Genomic DNA, 21132 nt, shown 5'->3' with positions numbered 1-21132 from the left:
CTCTTTTAAAGTCTGATTGGTAATATTTAGGATGACAATATAATGTGACCAAATTCCAGAGTGCATTTTTCTGAAATATCTATAGACACTTCATTGAAAATAAACTGGTGGTAAATTGAATTAACATATCAAGTACTTTTGTGACTATTAAATATAAAAGAGCTCTTCAACTATTGCTAATAGATGTTACATTTAGAGAGTACTTTGCATGTGCCTGTATCTCCGGTAGTGGTTTTTAATGCAGGTAGAAAAAACCAGAATGGGTGGTATACTCATAATAACTAATTAAGTCCTAAATATACTCTAATGTCATAGTATAGCAATAGGTACATTAAGATGAGATACTGTTTTCATAAGGAAATGCTCTATCTCCTGTGAATTATACACAGAAGATAGAACTGTGATTTGGCAATTTAGAGAACATTCTAATTATCTGGAAACAGTATTTCCTTATCTGTTTTGCCTGTGGCTAGGTTTATCAAATATTTTATTTTACCTGGAATTGCTAATTGAAGATCTATCTCCATAAGTGCTTTAAGAATAAGAACAGGCTATATTACCGTTTACTATGTATCATTTTATTTAAAAAAGAATACTTTGTCATGAAAATTTTACTTCTCATTCATAAAATAAAAATACGTTCCAGTTACTTCCCCCTATGATATTAAATAAAAAATAAGCAAACAACTTTTTTTACATCTGATATCCTGTCTTTTTGAACTTAAACCTTTACAAGAAAATAGGCCCTCACAATTTGGACAGATACTACTCAAACCACAATTAACAAGTCTTTTCGGTCAGAACATTCTGAACCAAGGTATTATCAGCCTACTCTTTCAACACTGACACTGAGACAAGTATCACCAATTATCAATTCATGATGTTAGATCTTCCTGTTTTTCAAAAAGAAAAACCTAAATCTGAATACACATTTAAAAGGCGAGGCTCCACATAATAATGTTAAACAAGTTTGGTTTTTTTGGGTTTTTTGTTTTTTTAAGCACACAAAAACGGTTCTGCTTTCCCCAGAACTCCACTGTGTTGCTTGGATGTCTGCTCTTGGTGACCTCTGTTATCTGCAAGCAGCTTAAGAGCAGTAATCAGTGGCCTTGCCCGTAAATTTGCCCTGAATCTCACTGATAGTGGAGTACGCAGAACCAAATTTTCTCTCAGAACTCAGAAGTAGGAATTTTTGAAAGTGCTCTCCCAGCTTAAGCACTTATTTCCATTTTCACATGTTTTATTCTCTTTCATTCATTAAGAAAAAGATTTTTGTCACCGATTTTGAATTCAAACTTAATCATTCTCTTGCAAATGTTTGTGCCTATGTCCTTACCCTATAATCTAATTCTCAGGCATTTGATTGAAAGATCATCAGCTCTTCCTCGCAGGCACACTATTAGAAGGCTGATTACATTTCTAAAACTTATGTTTCTAGAATCTCTATTTCTGCTTATTATTTGAGTGATTCTTAGTGGGGAGATTTTTAAATTTATAAAACAAAAAGGGAAAAAAACATCCTCCTCAACAATTGCTACGTAGACACAGTCTGTGAAGAGCTTGTGTAGGAAGTGGATCCAGATTGGAATAAGTTTTCTTATACATGACTCAACGTGGTATTACCTCTGGGTTCACGTTTCAGATCTCAAGGGGTTTAGTAACAGGGAAACAGGATCTGTTTCTTTTTATCTAGCTGGGCTGGTGGCCTCACAACTGGAGGTTTCAGTGATGAGCTGAATCAATAAACATTTGTTAAGTAATGTGTCAAACAGAAACATTACTGATTTTCTTGAGGCAGCATAGTACCTTGCTGTTGTTTCAAAATGTAATTGGTTAAAAGCTTGCTAAATAGTGAAGTTTATTTTAATAGCAGGAAGTTGGGAATATTTTTATAGTTAGGATACTGGCCAAAAGAAAGCAAAACCATCAAGAGCCATATAATTTAAAGTTGTTTTTTTTTTCTTTCAAGGAACATGTGACTTCCACCTGTTCTTTCAAAAAAGGAATAAAATTAGTTTCATTATAATAAATTAATTTTAACTGGTTTGGGTATTGTGACTATTGGGGGATAAATGAAGTTGTCAGCTGCAAAGAAGAGTAGAAATAGGGAGCTAGGGAAAGCCTGACAAAAGTACAAAGGGAGAGAAGAGGAGAGGGTGTTGAGAACCGGAAAGGGACTTGAAAAAGTTAAAGACACATCTAAGTATGAGATTCCCAGACGTCGGAGGTAGGCTTACATGGAACAGTGTCATTTACGAGGGTTGGTTTGTGTTCTGAGATTCCATGTCGATTAGCCACAAACCAGTCCAGCAGAGCCCGCCCCCCCCCCGCCCCCCGCCCGCGGGGGCTGCTCATCCTGGAGATTCCGAATGCACCGGCATACAGTTCACTCAGGGGGCTTGAGCCTGGAAGTGTCTTTATAGTCAGTCCGTTTGCCTCAAAAATAAAGAACTATTTCACACTACCTAAAAATAAAGCTTCAAAGAATTTATTCAAGCAGTTTACCAAGGCCTCTTTTATCTTGCTGTTTTCTCTGTAGACCAAGATATTTGCATCCAGTTCCTCAGCAAAAACCTTGAAATTGTGTGAGACTACTTGTGTATGCAGTACAAAATTGTCGTCAGTGCAACCTGCCCTAGCCCCGGTGTAGCCCATCCCCATGTGCCTGGCCTAAAGCAGGGTCGCAAACTGCAGTGGGTACAAGAATCAGCAGCGTTGCTTGCTTTAAATGCAGATTCCTGAGTTCCATGCCCAGAAATTCTGATCCAGTAGGTCAGAGGTAGGGCCCCGGAATCTGTTTAGCAAGCAAACCTCTACCCCCGGAAATTTTGTAGCCAGCGTCGGGACCGCGGCTCGTTGAATCAACACCTTTCCTTAAGGAGTTCTCTTCTCTTGTGCTCATCTGTACAGACTGGGGGCTACTTGTAGCCATTGGAAGTAGCCATCCGCCCCCCACCATCCTGTACTCTGGCAGGGTGCTCCACTGAGAAGGGGTTTGCAGCCTCCTGGCATGGAATTCAGCAATCCTATAGAAACGAAATCACAAATGTAACTAAATGTGACTTAATTCTCAGGGCTCTTGTTCAGGTTCAGGATGGGTTAAGTGCACTAGGTATTAAGCCCCTCGTGTTACATTGTTTCTGAGGGGGAAAGAGGATGTGTTGAAAACAACTTACAAAATGTTTGAATTGCTTAGACAAATTAGGAACAGTTTAAATTTAGAAACGACCTTGTGCCCCAGGTAGATTGCCTCTGATTTTGCTGTTTGAAACTCTATGAACTTCTGAAACAAAGTGGTAGGAGCCAGAACTAGCATTCCAGGACCATCATTTTCTAAAATGCCGTATTGTCTTTTCTTTCGTTCGACCTACCTATGATTACTCAATATTTAGCCCCTTTTCTGCAAAAGAAGGATCCGATATGATAAACAAAAATGAGTTCTGCTGATTTCTGAACTACGCTGCGTCCTGTTATCCAGATACTGTGCTCTGGGCAAAGTGCACCCTTCCATTTTCTAAGGCAGGTGGTAACGAACAAAATGCTTTCTCTGTTCCCTCTCCCACTTTGTTCCTTCTTGATACCACTCAAAAAAGGATGCCACAGGATGTTGGAGATAAAAATCTGCCTCAGGCTAGAAAGAAAAAATATGGCTGATTTGTGCCCAATGACAATATTTGGATTCCCCCAAACCCAAAATAAAACGAACTAAAAGAAGATTACAGTTTCTTTTATCCCGATTGTTCTTTGTTGCCCAGGTCATTCAGAAATTTTGATCTCTTGTTTCTTAATTCCTTGCCATATAGCTTACTCTCAGGTGTAAAGTCACCATTTCATCATGTTTACCCTGTGAGGGTTTTTCATTTCTCTCCACTTTGTATTGGTCAGCGTGCGGCCTCCTCATTGGAGCCAGACGAGCTGGGCTCTTCTGTCTCACTCATCAACACATGGTAGCATATGGATCAGGGCAGTTAGGTAGAAGGCAGACCAGGAAATTTTTCCTCATGCTTCTTGATTGGGTGAATTCGAGGAAAGATCTCCTATAGAAATACAGTTTCATTTTCTTGAAAGACTGGTCATTTTACATGTGTATGGAGAATACTTTTACCATAAACTTCTCTGATTAGAATTACAGACGTGCATATGCATGTAGAGAAGTGGGAAAAGATGTATCTGTGCTGTGTATTATTTTGTATACATAAGGTTGGCATTTCCAAATGATGAAGCATAAAACAAAAACTGTCCCGTTTATGGCCAAGTAGACTTGCATGCCAACAGAAAGACATGATGGTATTAAAACCATATGCAATTCTAGCCATTTTTTTTCTCTTTTCTCTTCATGGGTATTGCATGATGGTATTTCGAATACAAATACTAATGTGCTTTGGAAATAATGGCACTCGCAGGTCTTTCATTATATTGTATCACTGCTTTATCATATTAGGCTAATACACTGCGAGAGTTGGTAGAACCTCTCCATGCCAAATCGGATCCACTTCTGTTGGCACTCAACCCATTGGACTCACAGATTGATAAGCTAATGTTTAGAGAATTTAGATCGGAGAGAGTCGGCACGGCGCAGACTCAACATCAACCTCTTGCAAGCAACTAAAATGGCCTCGTCCTTGCTGTTTATAACAGAAAACTGACTTTTAAAAAGCTTAGATCATCAAGTGTTTTGGATTGGGGGCCTCCCTAAAGGGATATTAAGAGGGGCAGGCCACTCTTAAGAAGAATGCAAGCTTCCTACACTGGGACTAGCATAAGATCAAAGCCCATCAAGATGGAGCACAGTGACAGAAAACTGCCGTTTCTGTGGGAGAACGGAAGGGGAAGGGTACTGACTGGGGAAGGGCTGTGTGTGGTGACACCTCAGTTGTGTTCTCCTGACACCAGGAAAGGAGAGGGATCAGCTCCGATAACTAGAAAACCCTGGCTATTTAATGGACTCTTTGGTGGCCTCTTTAAGGCAAAGCAGAGGAAGCAAATTCTGTGTATTAAGTGTATTTTGCATTTTTCAAACTTGACGTGCTGTATTGTACTAAACTAAGTGTAATCTATTAAGGCAAGGTATACACACCCTGCTCTGAAATTTACTATGTTTATTCTATTATCAAGTGTATTCAGGTGCAACACAGAGACTGCTTTCGGTGGCAAATGAAGAAAATTCCTCATGCCAGGCTTTATTAGATTCCTCAGCTAAAATCCTAACTTTCTCCTTACTTCTTGGCACTTGTATACAAATGGTGTTGCCTCATAGGACAGGCATGAGCTATTCTTTTTCTGTAAAATTTTCCGAATCTATAGGCTGTGGTTCTCACTTTTGAAAAAGTATTTTGTCTGGATGTCTTTCAAACTAGCTTCAGATATTATTTAATACTATGTAACTGGGTCCCCTATGGCTCAATATTGCTTATTTTTCTTCTGTAGTGGATGTGAACTTTCCTTAATTTAGTTGGATTAAGACACTCTGTAATAATTTCAATGCTAATCAATGGATATTTCATACTGTGCAATGAACAGATAATTTAACATTGTATTTGGAAATGTTTTTTCTCCTTCCTGTCACCGCAGTGTGTGGTACTGCATAATGTGAATACCTGTAAAAATATAAATTACTTAAAAATAAAAATATGACCAGTTGGTATCAAATCTTTTTAGATAGCTAAATAATTTGCTAAGTATGCTTGATAGTAAATATCTTTCCAAAGAGAAGTAATCTCTGCTTCTTTCTCACAAATGGAATTTGTGTTGTGAATAAAAATCACATTGATCTGCCTTATAATTGCCTCTGTGCTCTAACCATTTTAGTGTGTTTTTTAAGTCTATATGAAAATGATGGTTGTGGTTTTTAGAAATCCATCGAAAAGCTTTTTTTGGCACTTAATATTAGTGGGATTATCTTGGGTCATTCTCTGTTTAAGTCATAGTAAAATGTTACAATAAGAGGAATTTTCATTTTTTCTCGTTAAGGCATATGTTGACTCCACATTAATTTTTGAATATAATCGTGTCTTCGCTTTGGTTTTAAACTGTCCTCTTTATGAATTCCTGCCTGAGAGCCAGGTACTTTGACCTCCATGTCTCTACTAGTTAAATTTTCGGAATTCTATGGGCAAATCTAGAATCTGTCATTTATGTCTGTGATTGTCCTTCAAAGAACCTTCCCTGTGGATCAATAAATCAATGCCAAGGACACCAAGACTTTGCCATCTGAACTACTCATCATCAAAACTGCTGTAGTGCCCTGAAAATTCAACCACTGTCTTATTTATGGCATTAAACCACACAATTGGGCAGAAATTACATGCTCAGAGAGTGAAGTGTAGAATAAACTTCAGTTCTGCCTCTTTTGTCACATCTTCTTGGACAGATGGTGTGCAGAAGGGATTGACTGACACTAATATGGGCTATACTTAATTTTGATGAAGCACAGGGTCATTCTTAACAGGGATGGGCTTCACATGTTGTTCTTTAAAAAGGATTCACTCCAGCTGTTCTTTTAAAAAAAGGTGTTTTCTCACTTGAAATAATTTTTTCATTTTTTGCCTCAAAGATGTAAATTACTTTTAATTATGAAAAAGGTGGTTGAGTACAGAGCAAGGAGTAAAAGCCAGCTCTTGAAATCTTCTGCTTCTTTTTTTCCTGCCATAACAAACTGCCCTCCCTCCAGTTCTACAATGCTAGGCATAGCTACTGGCTTATATAAAAGCATGAATTAAGAGATCTAATATTTAATTAGAAGACAATTCAAATTAGAGGGTAAACTCCTGAATACATAATCATCTTTAGCATAAAACCGAGAAACATTAAACCTGTCTACATTGAACCCATTAAAAGTTTAATTGGCACCTTACATATAAATAAGTTGTTTATTATGGCGTGCTAGCAAATTAGTATTCACGGAAACCAGTCCCGTGTCTCAATGCAAATGTTAATTGCCCTTCCTGACAAGAACAGCGCTCCACCAACCTGACGCCCTCAGCCTGGGAGCCTCCGGAGCACTCTGCGGCTGCGTGAGAACAGATGCCTCTCACATCTGACCGGTGACTAATGCTACTATGTCCAGCCTTCTCTCCCACTTGTGACTTAGCTTTTCCCAGCCTGCTGTGCTCGTGACCCAGCTGTGTTGTGGAAGGAACAACTGTTTCCACGAGGACATCATTGTCCAATTTTAAAAAGAGCACAGTTCCCTTCCAAAACATGTCCCAGAAACGGTTATCCGTTGTTGGCTTGCTTCTTCAAGAGTCCCCGTTGGTATATGCATCGCGTTCTGTTTGGTTTTCATGTGCTCCTCTCCTTCAACATTGTCATTGCAGAGGCAGGGAGACGGGGAGGGCACCAGAAGGAAATTTTAGGTCTCCAAATTCATATTCTGCTCTCCTTCATGTTCTCCAAAGAAACCTGAACGAAATCACACAATAAACTGTCATAACAATTACACAGTCACAGAATAGGGAGCCCTCTTTGGAGTACTTCATGTATAAAGTAGAGGAAACCATCACTCACTTGAAACGTTGGTGCCTGGGAGAAGAGTGGGAAATGCAAATGAGAGGGAGGCGTACTCTGCCCAGGGAGAGTCACAGTCACGGTCTCGGTACATATGGGGCCATTAGGTACAGGAGGAAAAAACATTGGAATTTCTCCTCAGGTTTTATAACTCGTCCTTTCGAATTTATTTTCTGTGTCTGTTTTATAACATGCATATCTATTAATATACAATAACGCATGTATGTAAGTTAACAACAATGGAAGTGTTTTAACTGGTAAAGAGGCACAATCAAAAAAGTTTGGAAACCACCGAGCATGAATGTAGGGGAATACGTCAACCAAAGACCTTTTAGTATCTGAGAGAGGCATTATCATCTGCTAATAAGCCATTTGCCAGAAAGTTTCAACAAACTACGTATTATTTTGCGGTAGCTAATGTTTTTCCTTGAGCTTTGTTTTTTATCACCACCCGGAAGTCATGGGCAACCTGAAACAACCGGACAGTAAATCGTTGTGATACCACATTCCTAGAGTCACCATATTCCATAGTGTAGAGTAGAAATGAGACAATAGAGGGTCTTCTTTCACCCCTGCCAAGTAGGACACAGCCAGAAATGACCCCCCCACCTCACAATGCAGAATACAAGTTGATCCATCAGTAACTTCACTGTGATCCTCAGATTATCAGCCAATGAAATTTTATATCGGAAAGACAACTTTGTATGTTCACTTTGCTTTAATAAAATTGGAAGAGTATGTCATCTGATACAGGACTAATTTACACATTGTAAACATAAATAAAATTTGGGAGGGAATTTCTTCCTCCACAGACCCAGAATTCCTGAATAAACTGGATACAAATTAAAATTTCATTGTAGCAGCGATACATCCTCATTAGGAATTGCAGAAGGTTCCTATATACGTCCTGTGGTTCGCATGCGGTCTTCTACACTTTGCCAACTTTCAGAAAACGTTCTTTCAAATTGCAAATTGCCAGTGCTCCAAATGGCTGAACTGGTATATTGAAGGAAAGTCAATTGGGAAGCCAAACTCAAAAACTGCTTGCCTCATCTTCCAAAGCAAGCCTCTTCTAGAGGAAGAAGAGCCGAAGTTTAAAAAAGAGAAACCAGAAGAGAAGTGAGGAGATGAAGAAGAAGAAGAAGAAGAGGGCAAAAAGAGAAGAAAATAAAGGTGCTTTCATATTCTCAGTTGCAACAGTAGCCCCAGTTGACTTAATTGGTATTCTTAGAAAAAAAAATCAAGGAAACCAATTGAAAATTATAAAAGAAAATAAAGGCCTGTTTTTGTCTTGAATGTTGAGTTCTGTGTTGTTTTGACTGTTGAGCACAGTGAATCAGATTTATAATGTCACTTTGCTCCTCACCCCCGTCCTTTGGAAATAAAAGGACTCTTTGTCCAGTCTTAAAATGTTAAGTAATTGGTGGCATTTTGTGGTAGCCTGGCATCTCAATCCCTCATCCTTTCTCATCCCACTACTGTGTCCTGTGGTGTTGCATATGTGTATGATGTGTATGGACTGGGGGGAAGGGAGCCTTACTTATCTCTAGTAGGAGCCGCACTATTCCATTAATATGCTTGGAAATGTTTCTGTGTTCCGTCCCATTGTGATTCCTTGTTCAAATGTGCTGCCCAGAGATAAATCTATACTGAATTCTTCTTAACAGCTGTCAAACCAGAGTCTTCGCAGAATTATGTTGTCCTTTAACGGCAAGGAGGGGGAAAACAGTTTCCATTTGTATTTAGTTAATAGCTGTGTGTGTCACTTTTTAATATTAAGTCTTTATTTATCCTTCTTAAAATAGGACCACATTGAAATTTTACAAAAAAGACAGTCCCCCGGCCCAGGATTCCACAAACTTTAAGAACTGGGGAGAAAGAAAACTGCGCAAGAATGTTTTTAAACAAAATATATACTCCCTACAGTATTAGGTAGTTATCTTAAAATAAAAATTTACTATATAAAATATAAAAATATTTCTGCCTCCCTTAAATCCTAAAACTACATTCTGAATCCCTTTTATTTCTTCACATTCTTTCAAGAACTGAAAAGCTACTAATGCATTAGGCCACCTGATACATTAACCATGGTAATACTCATCAGTTAGGCCTCCCACCCACCCACCGCCGCCCTCCCCCCAGCTCTATGAAATTACATCTGGCTTTAGAGGCAGTCTTGCCCTGAGGCACAAAGAGTGATGACTACCAAATAATTCCTCGGGGTCTTTTCTTGGCCTATGATGTATGAAATGGAATTATGCTCTTCCTATGTATCCTTGTTTTAACAACTCCCATTTAGTTACTCTCAATGACCTTACGATTTTGTGCCTTCCTGGCTCCAAACCATCCTCAGTCAAAATTCCCCATCTTATTTCGATCTTGCTCTTAACCCCCAAAAGCAGTTCCTCCTTTTCACAGTCCTCCATTCACCGGTCCCTCAAAATCCTCTAGGTGTTGCCGACATCCAAGGACGAGCCAACAGAGAATTAAAAAGCTGTTGTTTAAAAGGGATTTTTGTATGTTTATAGTTCTAACTTAGGCATCTGATTAGGAAGTTAAAAATTCGTTAGAGAGGGATTAATGATAGCATGTGCTGATGATAACAAGGAACTTTCTAATGGAAGGACTCAATAACCCTACCGGTCATTAGTTGCTAACCTCCGCAGCAGCGCCAAAAATTGAATATGAAACTGAAATGAAGCTACTTTTTACTGCTAAAGGTGATCCTTTCAAGTTAAGGTACTGTGTTTATGGGCTTTGGGGGCCGTTTTAGTTACACTCTCAAACAGTTTTTTAGAATGCTCCTCTTGAAGGAATTCTCACAAATTCATCCACGCCTACTGTTACATACACAGTCCAAATGACCACTGACAAAATTGGCAGTATGGAATTCTTGTTAAAATCGTGGATTCTGGAGCCAGACTGCCCAGCTGCAATTCTGGCTCCACCACTTACACTTACTAAGTATGTCCTTGAGCAAGGTTCTTCCCTGCTATAAAATGAAAATCAAATAGATCTCCTCTCAGTATTGTGAGAATTAAGAGAGACCATGAATGTTAATCATTTACCCTTCTGCCTGGCACATATAAATGTTAACTGCCGTTATTAGCAACTAGCAATTAGGGAGTCTTTTTTTTTTTTTTTAGCTATGTCAGAAAGCCTGAAATATTCACATGGACCATGGTGGAATGAACAACATTCCATGTGTACTCCTTGAGCCAATATAATTAGTATTCCTCAAATAGTACTCTTTGGCTCTCTATTAAAGGAAACTTGAGATAGCCCTAATCCTATCTACCACTCAAAGCAAAATCCGAGTTTATCTTTGTTTATCATTATTGAGAAAGATATGACATCAGTAGTCAGACTATTAAAGAACAAGATGGGAGTTTGATTTATTCAAATAGATCTAAGATCCTTAACTGAACCAGTCTCTAATTTTTTTCTCAAAAACATTTAATTGGAGTATTTCCTTCCCAGATCTTACAAATGCTAAGTAGCTTCTGCTAGTATGTGCCAGATTTTTCCTTACATTTGCATATAAACATTCTCATATTTCATTTTAATTAAAGCATTATTATTAATGATAATTTATGATCATTTACTAGATTTACAATGTGGCAGGCATTACTATGGCAGTCACATGAAACCTAATAATCCTCTCTGGTACATTATTGGAAGATTTTTATAATCAGATATACTCCAGTGAATGCCATTCCATCTTATGCAGTCTGGAACAATGTAAAAATCAGTTCATTCAATATTGCTAAACCAAGAGAGCTCTGTTAATCAGCACTTCTCTGCTTCTCAGTATAATGATAAAGGGTATTCATTAATGTGTTAAAATATTATGTGCAGGATTGTTTCTGTGTTGTGTACCTTTTGTACTCTATCTTTGAATTTAATGGACTCAAGATATGTACGGCGATTTGCTATTAAGAGAATATTCTGTTAATCAAACATCTTATTATTTGACCATTCTAAGAAATCTTACCTAATATAACTAGCAGCTGTGGGGTTTTTTTTAATGTAATATAGTGTTTTCCCAATCATTCATTATCCTGTTTTTCAGATGGTTTGGATTTTTTTTTTTTTAGTAGATTTTTGGAGTGTCCATGAACTGTCCATTACACTGGATTCATTTCTCTCTCTTTTTTTTGGACATTGCAGGTGAAAGTAGGGAAGAAAAGTTAGGAGATTCATTGCAAGATTTATACAGGGCATTGGAGCAAGCCAGTCTGTCACCGCTGGGAGAACACCGCATTTCAACCAAAATGGAATACAAGCTATCATTTATAAAGAGATGTAATGACCCTGTGATGAATGACAAACTACACAGGCTGAGAATTCTCAAAAGCACTTTAAAGGTAAGATATAAAATGGAAGGAGAAATTCCTTTCAAGAGATTCATTCTTGAGCTCAGTGGATTACCAGATACTCTAAATGAAGAAATACAAAATGGGGAGGTGGAGGAGAGGGCAGGTAAACAGGAAGAACCTGAAGCTGAGCTGTTCCTTTAGCATCTTATAAGTGCATTGGTAAAGAGGAAATAACCCTAACTTTTCATTACCATCTCAAAGCATTGGCTAAATGTTATATGACCTGGTTCTAGGTGAAAACAGGATGTAATTGAAATTATTTTCAAAAATGTGGGGCTGGTGTTATTCCTCCGTCTTTCATTTTCCTAAGATAAATATGCCATGTAGTTATTAATATAGTTATTAAAAGAACACAGCATGCATGCAGAACGCAGTAGTGGGCCCTAAAAGGCTTTGAGATATTTCATGAATATCTCCTGCAGCACATTTGGGGTGAAGCCACAGTGATTCATGTTCCGTGTACAAATTTTATAATTGTTCTGTTTACACTATCCGTTCCCAACTCACATGTTACTTTCTTATTCTACATTTCCATAAGTGCTTACATTACCTCCAGTCTCCTTATTATGCCACCCTTGGTTTGGGGAGGAGGTGGTGAAGAGAGGGGCGCAGAGAGGCAGAAAGTTGAAGAGGGAGGCAGACCACAGAACCCCCTCACTGTGTGTGTCGGAGGGGAGAGGGCCTGTTATACAAATTCTCCCTAAGCGGGCCTTCCACCCTTGAAAAATCAAAAACAGAAAAGACCTACCGTACAGAGTATGTGGTTCAGTAATTTCAGGAACCAGAAGGTCAAAGGGCTCCTTTGGGAAATATTTCAGATCCATAGTGTGCTGCTGAGGTTTGGTGATTTTGAAGCATTGATGAGTACCAAAGAGATAAACAAAACAGAAAATGCGTGATTTAAAAGAGTTTCCAGTAGCAAGCAGCCAAGTTTTCAGAGTCCATTAGCTTTCAGTTGGCATTCATGCAAGCACTATTCCAAATCCATGGGACGACTTAATGGTCTTTTGGTAACTAAGGCCAGAATCTTAAAAAGACCTCTAAAATTCATAAGAATAATTCTGCTAGGGGCATCTGGGTGGCTCAGTCTGTTAAGCATCCGACTCTTGATTTTGGCTCAGGGTATGATCACAGGGTCCTGAAATTGAGCCCCGTGTCAGGCTCTGCACTCAGCCTGGAGTCTGCTTGTGCCTCTCCCTCTGCTCTCACCCTCGTTCTCTCTCTCTCTCATAAGTAAATAAAATCTTAAAAAAAAAAAGAATGTTTCTGCTGACCAGCCCTACTCCAAAGATGACCTCACCTTCCCACCTTTGAGAGCACCCCACCCCATTCAGATCCAAACTGTCCGGTTGTGAAAACAGACAGGCATTTTGAAGCTGGTCAGGCTCACATGTATTTAAAGACCTGCTTCTGTCTTGTTCTCTCAGCCCCTCACACCTGTCTTTTATGCTCTAGATTCCCAAAAGCATTTACTTCCAGTAGCAAAGAATTTGAGCTCCTGCCAGTGTTCAGTTCACTGAGTATTGTGAATCACCGGGGGTGTGAGGCTGCGCTCCACTCTCTGGGGCAAAGATGATGAAAAGTCACTGTAAAGAAATGCCCCTCGTTGATAAAACCGAACTACAGAGCCCTATACTTTTTAGTGTGAGAAATTGACAGAGGATAGGAATCTCGCATTAGGGAAGGATAACTGCCCAAGCAACCCTGGATGTGTGTAGTCCCTGGAATTGTAACAGGCTGCTCACCGAGCACAGGGCGACTCCCAACATCCTCGGCCCCAGCCCCGCTGTCCCCATCTGGCCCCAAGGACCAGAACAATTGCTTAGGCACCTTGCTGTCTTTCCCACCCAGCTCTCCCTTCCTACTTCCTGCAGAACATTCCCTAGACTTCCCTGCCCCTTCTTTGAGCCCATAAAAGACAGGCCTTAGCTTCTCAGACTGTCTTACCCCTCATCTTCCATCCCCCTCCTCCCACCTGGAAGACTCACGTCTCCCACAGGAGACAGCTGTGCTGTGTTGAGTTCTCCCATAATGAAGCTCATTCTTCAGCTGAGAGCCGGCCTCCAGCAGAGAAGGGAGAGCTCCTTTGCATTGCAGACCCCCAGTGCTGCAGGAAGGGAGCCGTGACATTCCTACAGCAAGAATTATATATTTGTGGTGACAGGAGGGCCATGCTCCCTCTTGTGCAAGTATGAGGAGCTAACCATCTAGCAGGAAAGATAGGACCGTGCAAAAGTAACTCAAGACAGAGTATGTAGTAAGTCCACTCAGTGGCAGGGATAAAGTGTTAGGATGACATAAATGAGGGAGAAAACATTTTTTTTTTTCCGATTGTTGATGGAGAGCTTTAAGAAATGGTAGGCATTTGAACTGGATCTTAAAGAATGAGGAACGTTTCCATAGACAGAGTTGGGAAACAAGACTGGCCCAGAGAAATGAAGCACACGGAGTGGAGAATACAGGCGTAACTTGGGTGTAGAAAAAAGTACACTAAGATTTGAATCTAAATAGCTGGGTTTGAGCATACCATACCGGAGCCGTTTGTTATGGGCTTCTTATAAGATTTGCATGTTAACGTTTTATTTTAAACGTGAAAAAAGTCTATATCCAACTTAACTGTTGAATTCTTTTTGCTTTTCAGGCCAGAGAAGGGGAAGTAGCCATTATTGATAAAGTCCTAGACAATCCAGACTTGACATCTAAAGAATTCCAACAATGGAAGCAGATGTACCTGGATCTTTTCTTGGATATCTGTCAAAACACCACCTCAAATGACCCATTAAGTATTTCTTCTGAAGTAGATGCAATCACTTCCTCTCTCACACACACTCACTCGTACATTGAAACACATGTGTAAGTGTATTCTGCCCTCTGGCCATCTGGTACCTTCTGGCACTTTGAACAAGTGTATGACGTAGTTTTATATCAGTGTGGGGCACTTGACAAGCTAAACTTTAATGTTACCAAACCATATGAAACAAACCATATATGGTCATGATACCACTGTCTTTAATGAGCATTTGTATATTTTATATGCAGTTAGTGCTCAGCTTATGTTTACCATGTGCAAAATCAACTGTCTTCAATGACTTAAAATTAACTTTTACAAACAACTCTGAAGACAGGTGGTCTTCAAGTAGTAAAACCACAAAAAGGCAGTTTTCTATCTAAGGTCATTTTTCTCCCTCTAAGTTAATTTTATATAAACAAGACTTCAAAAGTAAATCACATTTTTCAGGTGCAGACATCCTTGTGGGTGGGAAAGAATTTAAACCTTTTTTATATTTATTAAAATGTTCTAAGAATTTTCTTAAACATTGCACAAAGTTTAATGCTGTAGTTTTATTTTTGTGAAATGTAGATGTGCATACAAGAGTCAAGCAAAATAGAGGAGCATCAACATAAGAAAAGTTCAGGTATCTAATATTCGTCTTAAAAGTCTGTTAACTTGTGAAAGCTGGTTAATGGAAATACTATTCCAAATCTATGGGGACACTTAATGGTGTATCAGGGCAAAGCTTTGTAAGATGTTTTTGTAACTAAGACCAAAATTGAAGATAGAGCTGCTTTATTTTCTTGGTTTAAATCTTCCTTTATTTTTGTAGTGATGAAATACTGATTGTGTACAGAGGAATTTGAGAGTGGATTTTGTAAAACACAGCTAATTCGCCCAGAAAGGCAGCTAACAGATTATATATATATATATATATATATATATATGTGTGTGTGTGTATGTATATATATATATATAATTTCAGCCCAAACTCATGTTTTTAAACTCCAGCTCCTAAAAAACAAGGGATAAACTGAAATGAATCACCTTTCCAGTTAGTTTCCAATTTTCTCCCTAGCCCATTAATTAAACTTACGTAATTATATTTCAGGCAGGGAAGTAAAATACGTTTAGTTACAGGACAATGTGTGTTCTAATGTAGACAACAATGTTGAAAAATAAAAAATGTGCCTCTCTCCCGAGAAGCAAGAGGATAATGGTCATTCAGAGATATATTACATTGAATTATATGAAAGAATTTATAGAGGTTTTTCCTAGCTTCATGAATTGTTTCTATAGAGTGGATGAAGTCTGTGAAAAAGTCCTCTTCATATGTTTTCCATTTATAAGTATCACGTTTTTGAAAGTGACCACAGCATGATAATGACTGTGCTGCTTTTTAGTGTCGGGCTGCATAACGTACAAATCACAATTTGCTGTTTGTTTGGGGTTTTTTTAGGAGGAGGAAGGGACCCTCCTTTACTATTCTGTATCCTAAAATCTACTTCTAATCAGCTTTATACTGTTGCCTGTACAGCTCAGTGAATGTACTTTCATCTCTAAGAGTTCAGATATATGCCAGTGAATATTTTTGCTGTAGAGGAGAAAGTAAAAACTCCACAGCAGGGGTCTTTTTCGTTGCTTTTGAAACCAACATTGAATCACTATCGTTTTGCAGACTTTGCACACTGTACAGGAGAGTGGCCTTTCTACAGCACATTTTCAGTAATCCTATATTTAGTCAAACTGGATGAGAAATCATGTATTAATGTTTGTATGGAATTTTGGGTCTAGTGTAATATTTTTATCATTTAAAAAAACCTATTTGTAAAAACATTTATTTACTGCATGGATATTGACGTACATTAAATTGTGGAATTTTGTATATGTAAAAAAACAAAATGAAACAAACAAACAAAAAAAACCTCTTGTCCTAAAATGAAGTGTGCTTGTTACAGGTGTTTAGACTTGTTGATGTTTACTAGACCAAATGTGTACATTCACTTAAAAATATCTGTACCTGATGGATGTGTCATGAATACAGTGGCAAGGTTGTGCCCTGTATAGAATGAGCAGTTGACGGAAAGACTAGCTGTGTTGCTACTAAGCAGCTTTTACTTTTGTAAAGTCAGCTCTGTTGTTTTAAATGGTAAAAATTAAACTAATGAATTTTAAAAGACTCATGACTAGCTTAGCATGAAAGAGACCTTTTAACACTATATTTATCTGTACATTTTATTGCATTAGTTTCAAATCTAGGAGAGAGGCAGCACTGTAAACTGAAGTGAAATAAATTTAGCTCTTAATGAATCCTTATAAGGCACCTACTTTATTCATACAGAGTCCTCACCACATTTCTTTGAGACCCAGTCATAGAGCCGCCCTCCCCTGACCCCCTTCCCTAGTCACAAGTTGTAACTTTGCCACTCCATCTGTGGTCCAAGCCAGAAGCAGCAGCTGTTCCATGTGTGTGTGCAAGGATCTTTTCTGAGACCCTGCAAAATCAAACTCCTTTCCCATTTAGCTGACACAAACTTGAGAATTTCACCTACTCTTCCCTTTCTGTTGATTCTTGGGAAGTTGGGGAGGAGGGACCGCCAAAAATGTGTTGTGTGTGTGTGGTTTTTTTAACAAATATAACCGACAGCATGTCTGCAGAGTGAACTTTTAAAGAAAATGAAAGAAAGAAGTTGGGGTCTTGCTTAACCCGAAGTAACCAGAAGAACCTGATTATTATGGCTAAGGACTGCTGAAATAAAACTGAAAACCCAATGAACTGCCTAAAGCCAGGGCAAAAGCAGGCTAGGGGTAAGAATGAGGAACAGAAAAACTTAACCTAGGATATTTTCTCCAAAAAAAAAAAGTGCTTTCTTAGAGATTTTTTCCCTCTCAGTTCTACATTCATATTAAACCATCAGAGCAGAACTGTAAACATGGTTCTGAATCATAAAATCATAGTTCTCCTTACAATGACTTCATGCTATTTAATGAAGGCACTTTCCCTTCACTATTTATTCAGATAATGCCATCTTTTTCCGACTATTTATTACAGCCTGTATAGCTAACAATTTCCTGGGTTTTATATATAACTTCTTGTGGTACATTTTTGGCCTTGCTTGTTTGGCACAAAAGTAATCACTGTTTAGCACCTAGGGCAACACTTTAACTATAAGAGGGAAAACAGGGCCGTATTTTCTTTTCAAAAGTCCATCTCTAGACCAGCATGAATCTTCCTAGAAATCCCCAGCTCACCGAAGCCGATTCATATATCCTGTTTTGATCCCTCCTGTCTCCCATTCTCAGCTTAGGGGGCATTGTTCCTCTTCGACCAAGCCCTTGTTTGCATCCTTAAACTTCAGAAGCCGCTCCGCTCCCAGAGTCCCATTCTTAGGAAAAGCCCACCCACGCGTTACTCTGTAAGCCTGCTTAAGTGCGACTTTTTCTCCTCTGTCGTCCGGAGGCTGCACTAACCCATTAAGCCCCGCACTAAATCTGGCGCCTCGCCGAGCCCTCCCTCCCTCTCCTCATCCCCATCCTCAGCCAGCTGCAGCACTGCGCACTGGAGGCCATTCCAGGCCCAGGGTAGCACGCAGCCAATGTCCTCCCAGCGGTCCAGGTCGAGGTCATAGCCCACCACGTTGCGGGTAGGCACCTGCCGCGAGTCCCGCCACTTGAGGCCACCGAGCAGCAGCGCCGTCTCCTCCACCACGGCCAGCCCATAGCAGAAGCGATCATAGGGTAGCGGTCGCAGTCGAGTCCACTGGTCCGTGCCGGGATCATAGCGTTCGATCTCAGAGAAGGGCTCATAGCGCCCCAGAAAGGCGAACACCGCGCCGCGCAGCACAGCCATATGGTGCCCGAAGCGGGCCGTGCTCATGGGCGCCCTCTTTCTCCACGCTCGCTCCCCAGGGCCCAGGGCGTACACGTCCCGGAGGCTGCTCGCGCCGCCCTCGCCTCTTCCCGCCTTACCCCCAGAGATGTACACGACGCCACGGTCCCCGACGGCCCCCGCGTGGCCGTGCAGCGCCCGCGGCAGTGCCCCGGCCGCCGTCCAGCGGTCCCGGCGCAAGTCATACATCTCTACGGACGCCAGCGCCTGGCCGTCCGCGCCCACACCCCCGACAGCCAGGAGCCCCTCGCCCACGGCGCCGCACCAGAAATGGGCCCGCGCTTCCCGCATAGCGGGCACTGCCGTCCAAGCATGGAAGCGCGGGTCGTAACGGTGCACTTGGGCCGTGACCGCCCGCACGCCGTCTGCCAGGGGTGAGGAGGCGCCATCAGAGGGACTCTCCCCGCCCAGGACGAACAGGAAATTGCCTGCGGTGCACACGCTGTGCCCCAGTAGCGGTGCAGGCAACCGCGTGAGACTGCGCCAGCGGTGGTTGTACACGTCGAAGGCCACCACGTCCTGGGTGACCTCCCAATCCTCCTGCTCTTCCAACTGCTCATCTTCCTCGTCCTCCTCCTCCTCCTCTGGCTCCGCCGCGGCGCCCCTGCCCCTGGCTACCGCCCGGGGGACCACAACCTCCTCGGTCACCGCCTCCCGTGCCCTGCGCCCCCCTACCAACAAGATGCGGGTTTGGGGACTCCGGACGCTGGTCTGCTCGCCCTGCAAGAGCGGCTGGCGGGAGGGCGCCGTGTGGTAGTTGAGGGCCTGGATGATGAGGCCCTTGACCCGGGCGGGCAGGACAAGGCCAGAGCCCGAGTACACGCGCCGCAGCACGTCGGCGGGTACTAGGCCGAAGCGAACGCGCTCGAGCAGCGAGGCGCAGTGGGCCAGGCGTTCGGCCTCGGGCTCTTGCCTCAGCCAGGCCAGTGCCAGACCCAGCAGCCAGGCCTCAGGCACCCGCGCCACGTCGGGGGCACCCAACACAGCCTTGAGCGACGTGGGGTTCAGCTCCAGCAGTCCCATGGGGCCCGCGCCGCGCAGCAGCAGCTCCCGCAGGTGGCGCACGATGCAGCTCTCCGCGGCGCCCAACGTGTGCGCCAGGCCGAAGCGCGCCGCCACGTTGGCGGCGAAGCAGCAGTTCTCCGGGGCCAGCTGGCGCTCCAGGTAGCGGCCGCACAGCCCCAGTGCCTCGGTCACCTGCAGGTAGCTGGCGGCCTCCAGCGTGTCTTCCACCGTGTCCATGGAGAGCGGCAGCCAGGCGGTGTAAATGAAGTCCAGCAAGCGCTGCAGGCCGGCAGCCGAGGGCACGTGCAAATGGATCACGCTGGCCCTGGATTCCCGGGTGTGGCTCTTGAACAGAGCCCTGAAGTAGTCGCTGGAACACGCGAGCAGCGACCTATGCGCCGGGAACTCGCTGCCCTCGGCCTCCAGCGTCACATCGCACAGGAAGCCCTCGGCGCGTAGGGCCTGATAGCCAGTGAGTAGGGCGCCGCCATGAGCTTTACAGTAAGATAGGAAGTAACTCATGATGTCCAGCGCGGGAAGCGGCCCGGCCGGGGCTGGAGCCCACCGGGCACGGCCAGAGGCATCTCGGGGCACAGCGCCCCAGGGCCCCCTACGCGAGCCCCAGAGCCCCTAGTAGGGGCGCATTTTTGCCTACTCAGCTTAAAGCCCAGGGCTCCTTCATCCAGGCCTGCAGATATCCCTGTACCCCTCTCAGAGCAAACCGGGTGGGGTTTCCAGACGCTCCCAGTAGCGGAGATCACGGAGTTCGGAGTCTTCCGGAGGGAGCCGGGTTTGCTTTTGGCTGCTGCCGAGGCTGCCAGCGCGTTGCCCAAAGCCCCCTCCCCGTCCCAGTTTGGGGAGCCCACACCTGCGCGCCTGGGGCCGCAGTGGCCACGCACCATCACCTGGAAGGGTCGAGCTGTGGGTGGACTGATTCTGAGGGGTGCTGGATCTCCGACGGCGCTGATGCGCGGATGTGGCCCGGCTCGGGGCGTCCGGGGAGTGCGGGCCGAGGGCTCTGGCCTCCCGGGGTGGACGAGGACGGACAGTGCAGGCACCCGCGAGGGCCGGGGACAACTGGGTATGGGGCGGAGAGGGGGGTGAGCTTGTTCCGCGCGGAGGATCAAATCAAAGCCTGGGGGATTAAGGAGGGGGGGGGCGCAGGTCAGCGCGGCGAGTCGGAGGCATGATTGGGCGCCGTACATAACATGCCGGTAGCTCACAGCGACAGGAATAGCGCGCGGCCGCGGCCTCCCCGGCGCGCCCCGCCCCGCGCCCCGGCTGCTGGCCGCGAACCCAGGGCCGGGGCGCTGGAAGGAGCGGCCCAGGCCTGGGACCTGACTCCGGTGACCCGACGAGCCGCCGGTCACCGGGGCGGGGGGGTTTCGAGAACTCGGCTAGGGCTGCGGGTGGCGCTCACTGGAGGGGCACAAGTCGCCGGGGACCCTGTACCTGGTGGTGTCTGGGGAGAGGCGGCCGGCTGGGCCGGAGGAGTGTCGACTCCCTGGTGCACTTGCGCCTGGGAAAGAAGCCCCTGGCACAAAACTTTCTGCTTTGAGAAGGCCCTAATTAATCTGGCG

At 43.1% G+C, this 21132-nt stretch overlaps 2 protein-coding genes across 6 annotated transcripts in view; one reads left to right on the top strand and one right to left on the bottom strand.

Moving 5' to 3' along the window:
• The window catches only part of CNKSR2 (connector enhancer of kinase suppressor of Ras 2), a 278274-nt gene extending 261315 nt beyond the window's left edge, over nt 1-16959 (top strand). For 3 of the 5 annotated variants that reach the window (XM_035725694.1, XM_035725693.1, XM_035725692.1), the window contains 2 exons: nt 11677-11873; nt 14527-14742. In XM_035725694.1, the coding sequence (XP_035581587.1) occupies nt 11677-11873; nt 14527-14742 (413 nt within the window). Of the gene's footprint in view, nt 1-4441; nt 6122-11676; nt 11874-14526 lie in introns of those variants that run through there. The other 2 variants (XM_035725691.1, XM_035725695.1) reach the window with 2 other exon arrangements.
• A 1115-nt stretch (nt 16960-18074) lies between these two features.
• KLHL34 (kelch like family member 34) lies at nt 18075-20090 on the bottom strand. The gene has a single exon (XM_027608883.1). It carries the CDS (start codon nt 20072-20074, stop codon nt 18125-18127), a length of 1950 nt encoding a protein of 649 aa, XP_027464684.1. The 5' UTR covers nt 20075-20090; the 3' UTR covers nt 18075-18124.
• Nucleotides 20091-21132: the final 1042 nt, after the last annotated feature.

This window comes from Zalophus californianus, chromosome X, assembly GCF_009762305.2.
Source record: "Zalophus californianus isolate mZalCal1 chromosome X, mZalCal1.pri.v2, whole genome shotgun sequence".
In the NCBI taxonomy this organism is placed as follows: Eukaryota; Metazoa; Chordata; class Mammalia; order Carnivora; family Otariidae; genus Zalophus; species Zalophus californianus.
Note: the sequence above shows the minus strand (reverse complement) of the source record. Positions and strands in the feature narration are given on the sequence as shown.

Excerpts from the sequence above, each read along its gene's own strand:
- KLHL34 (XM_027608883.1), bottom strand. The coding sequence starts at position 20,074 with ATGAGTTACTTCCTATCTTACTGTAAAGCTCATGGCGGCGCCCTACTC.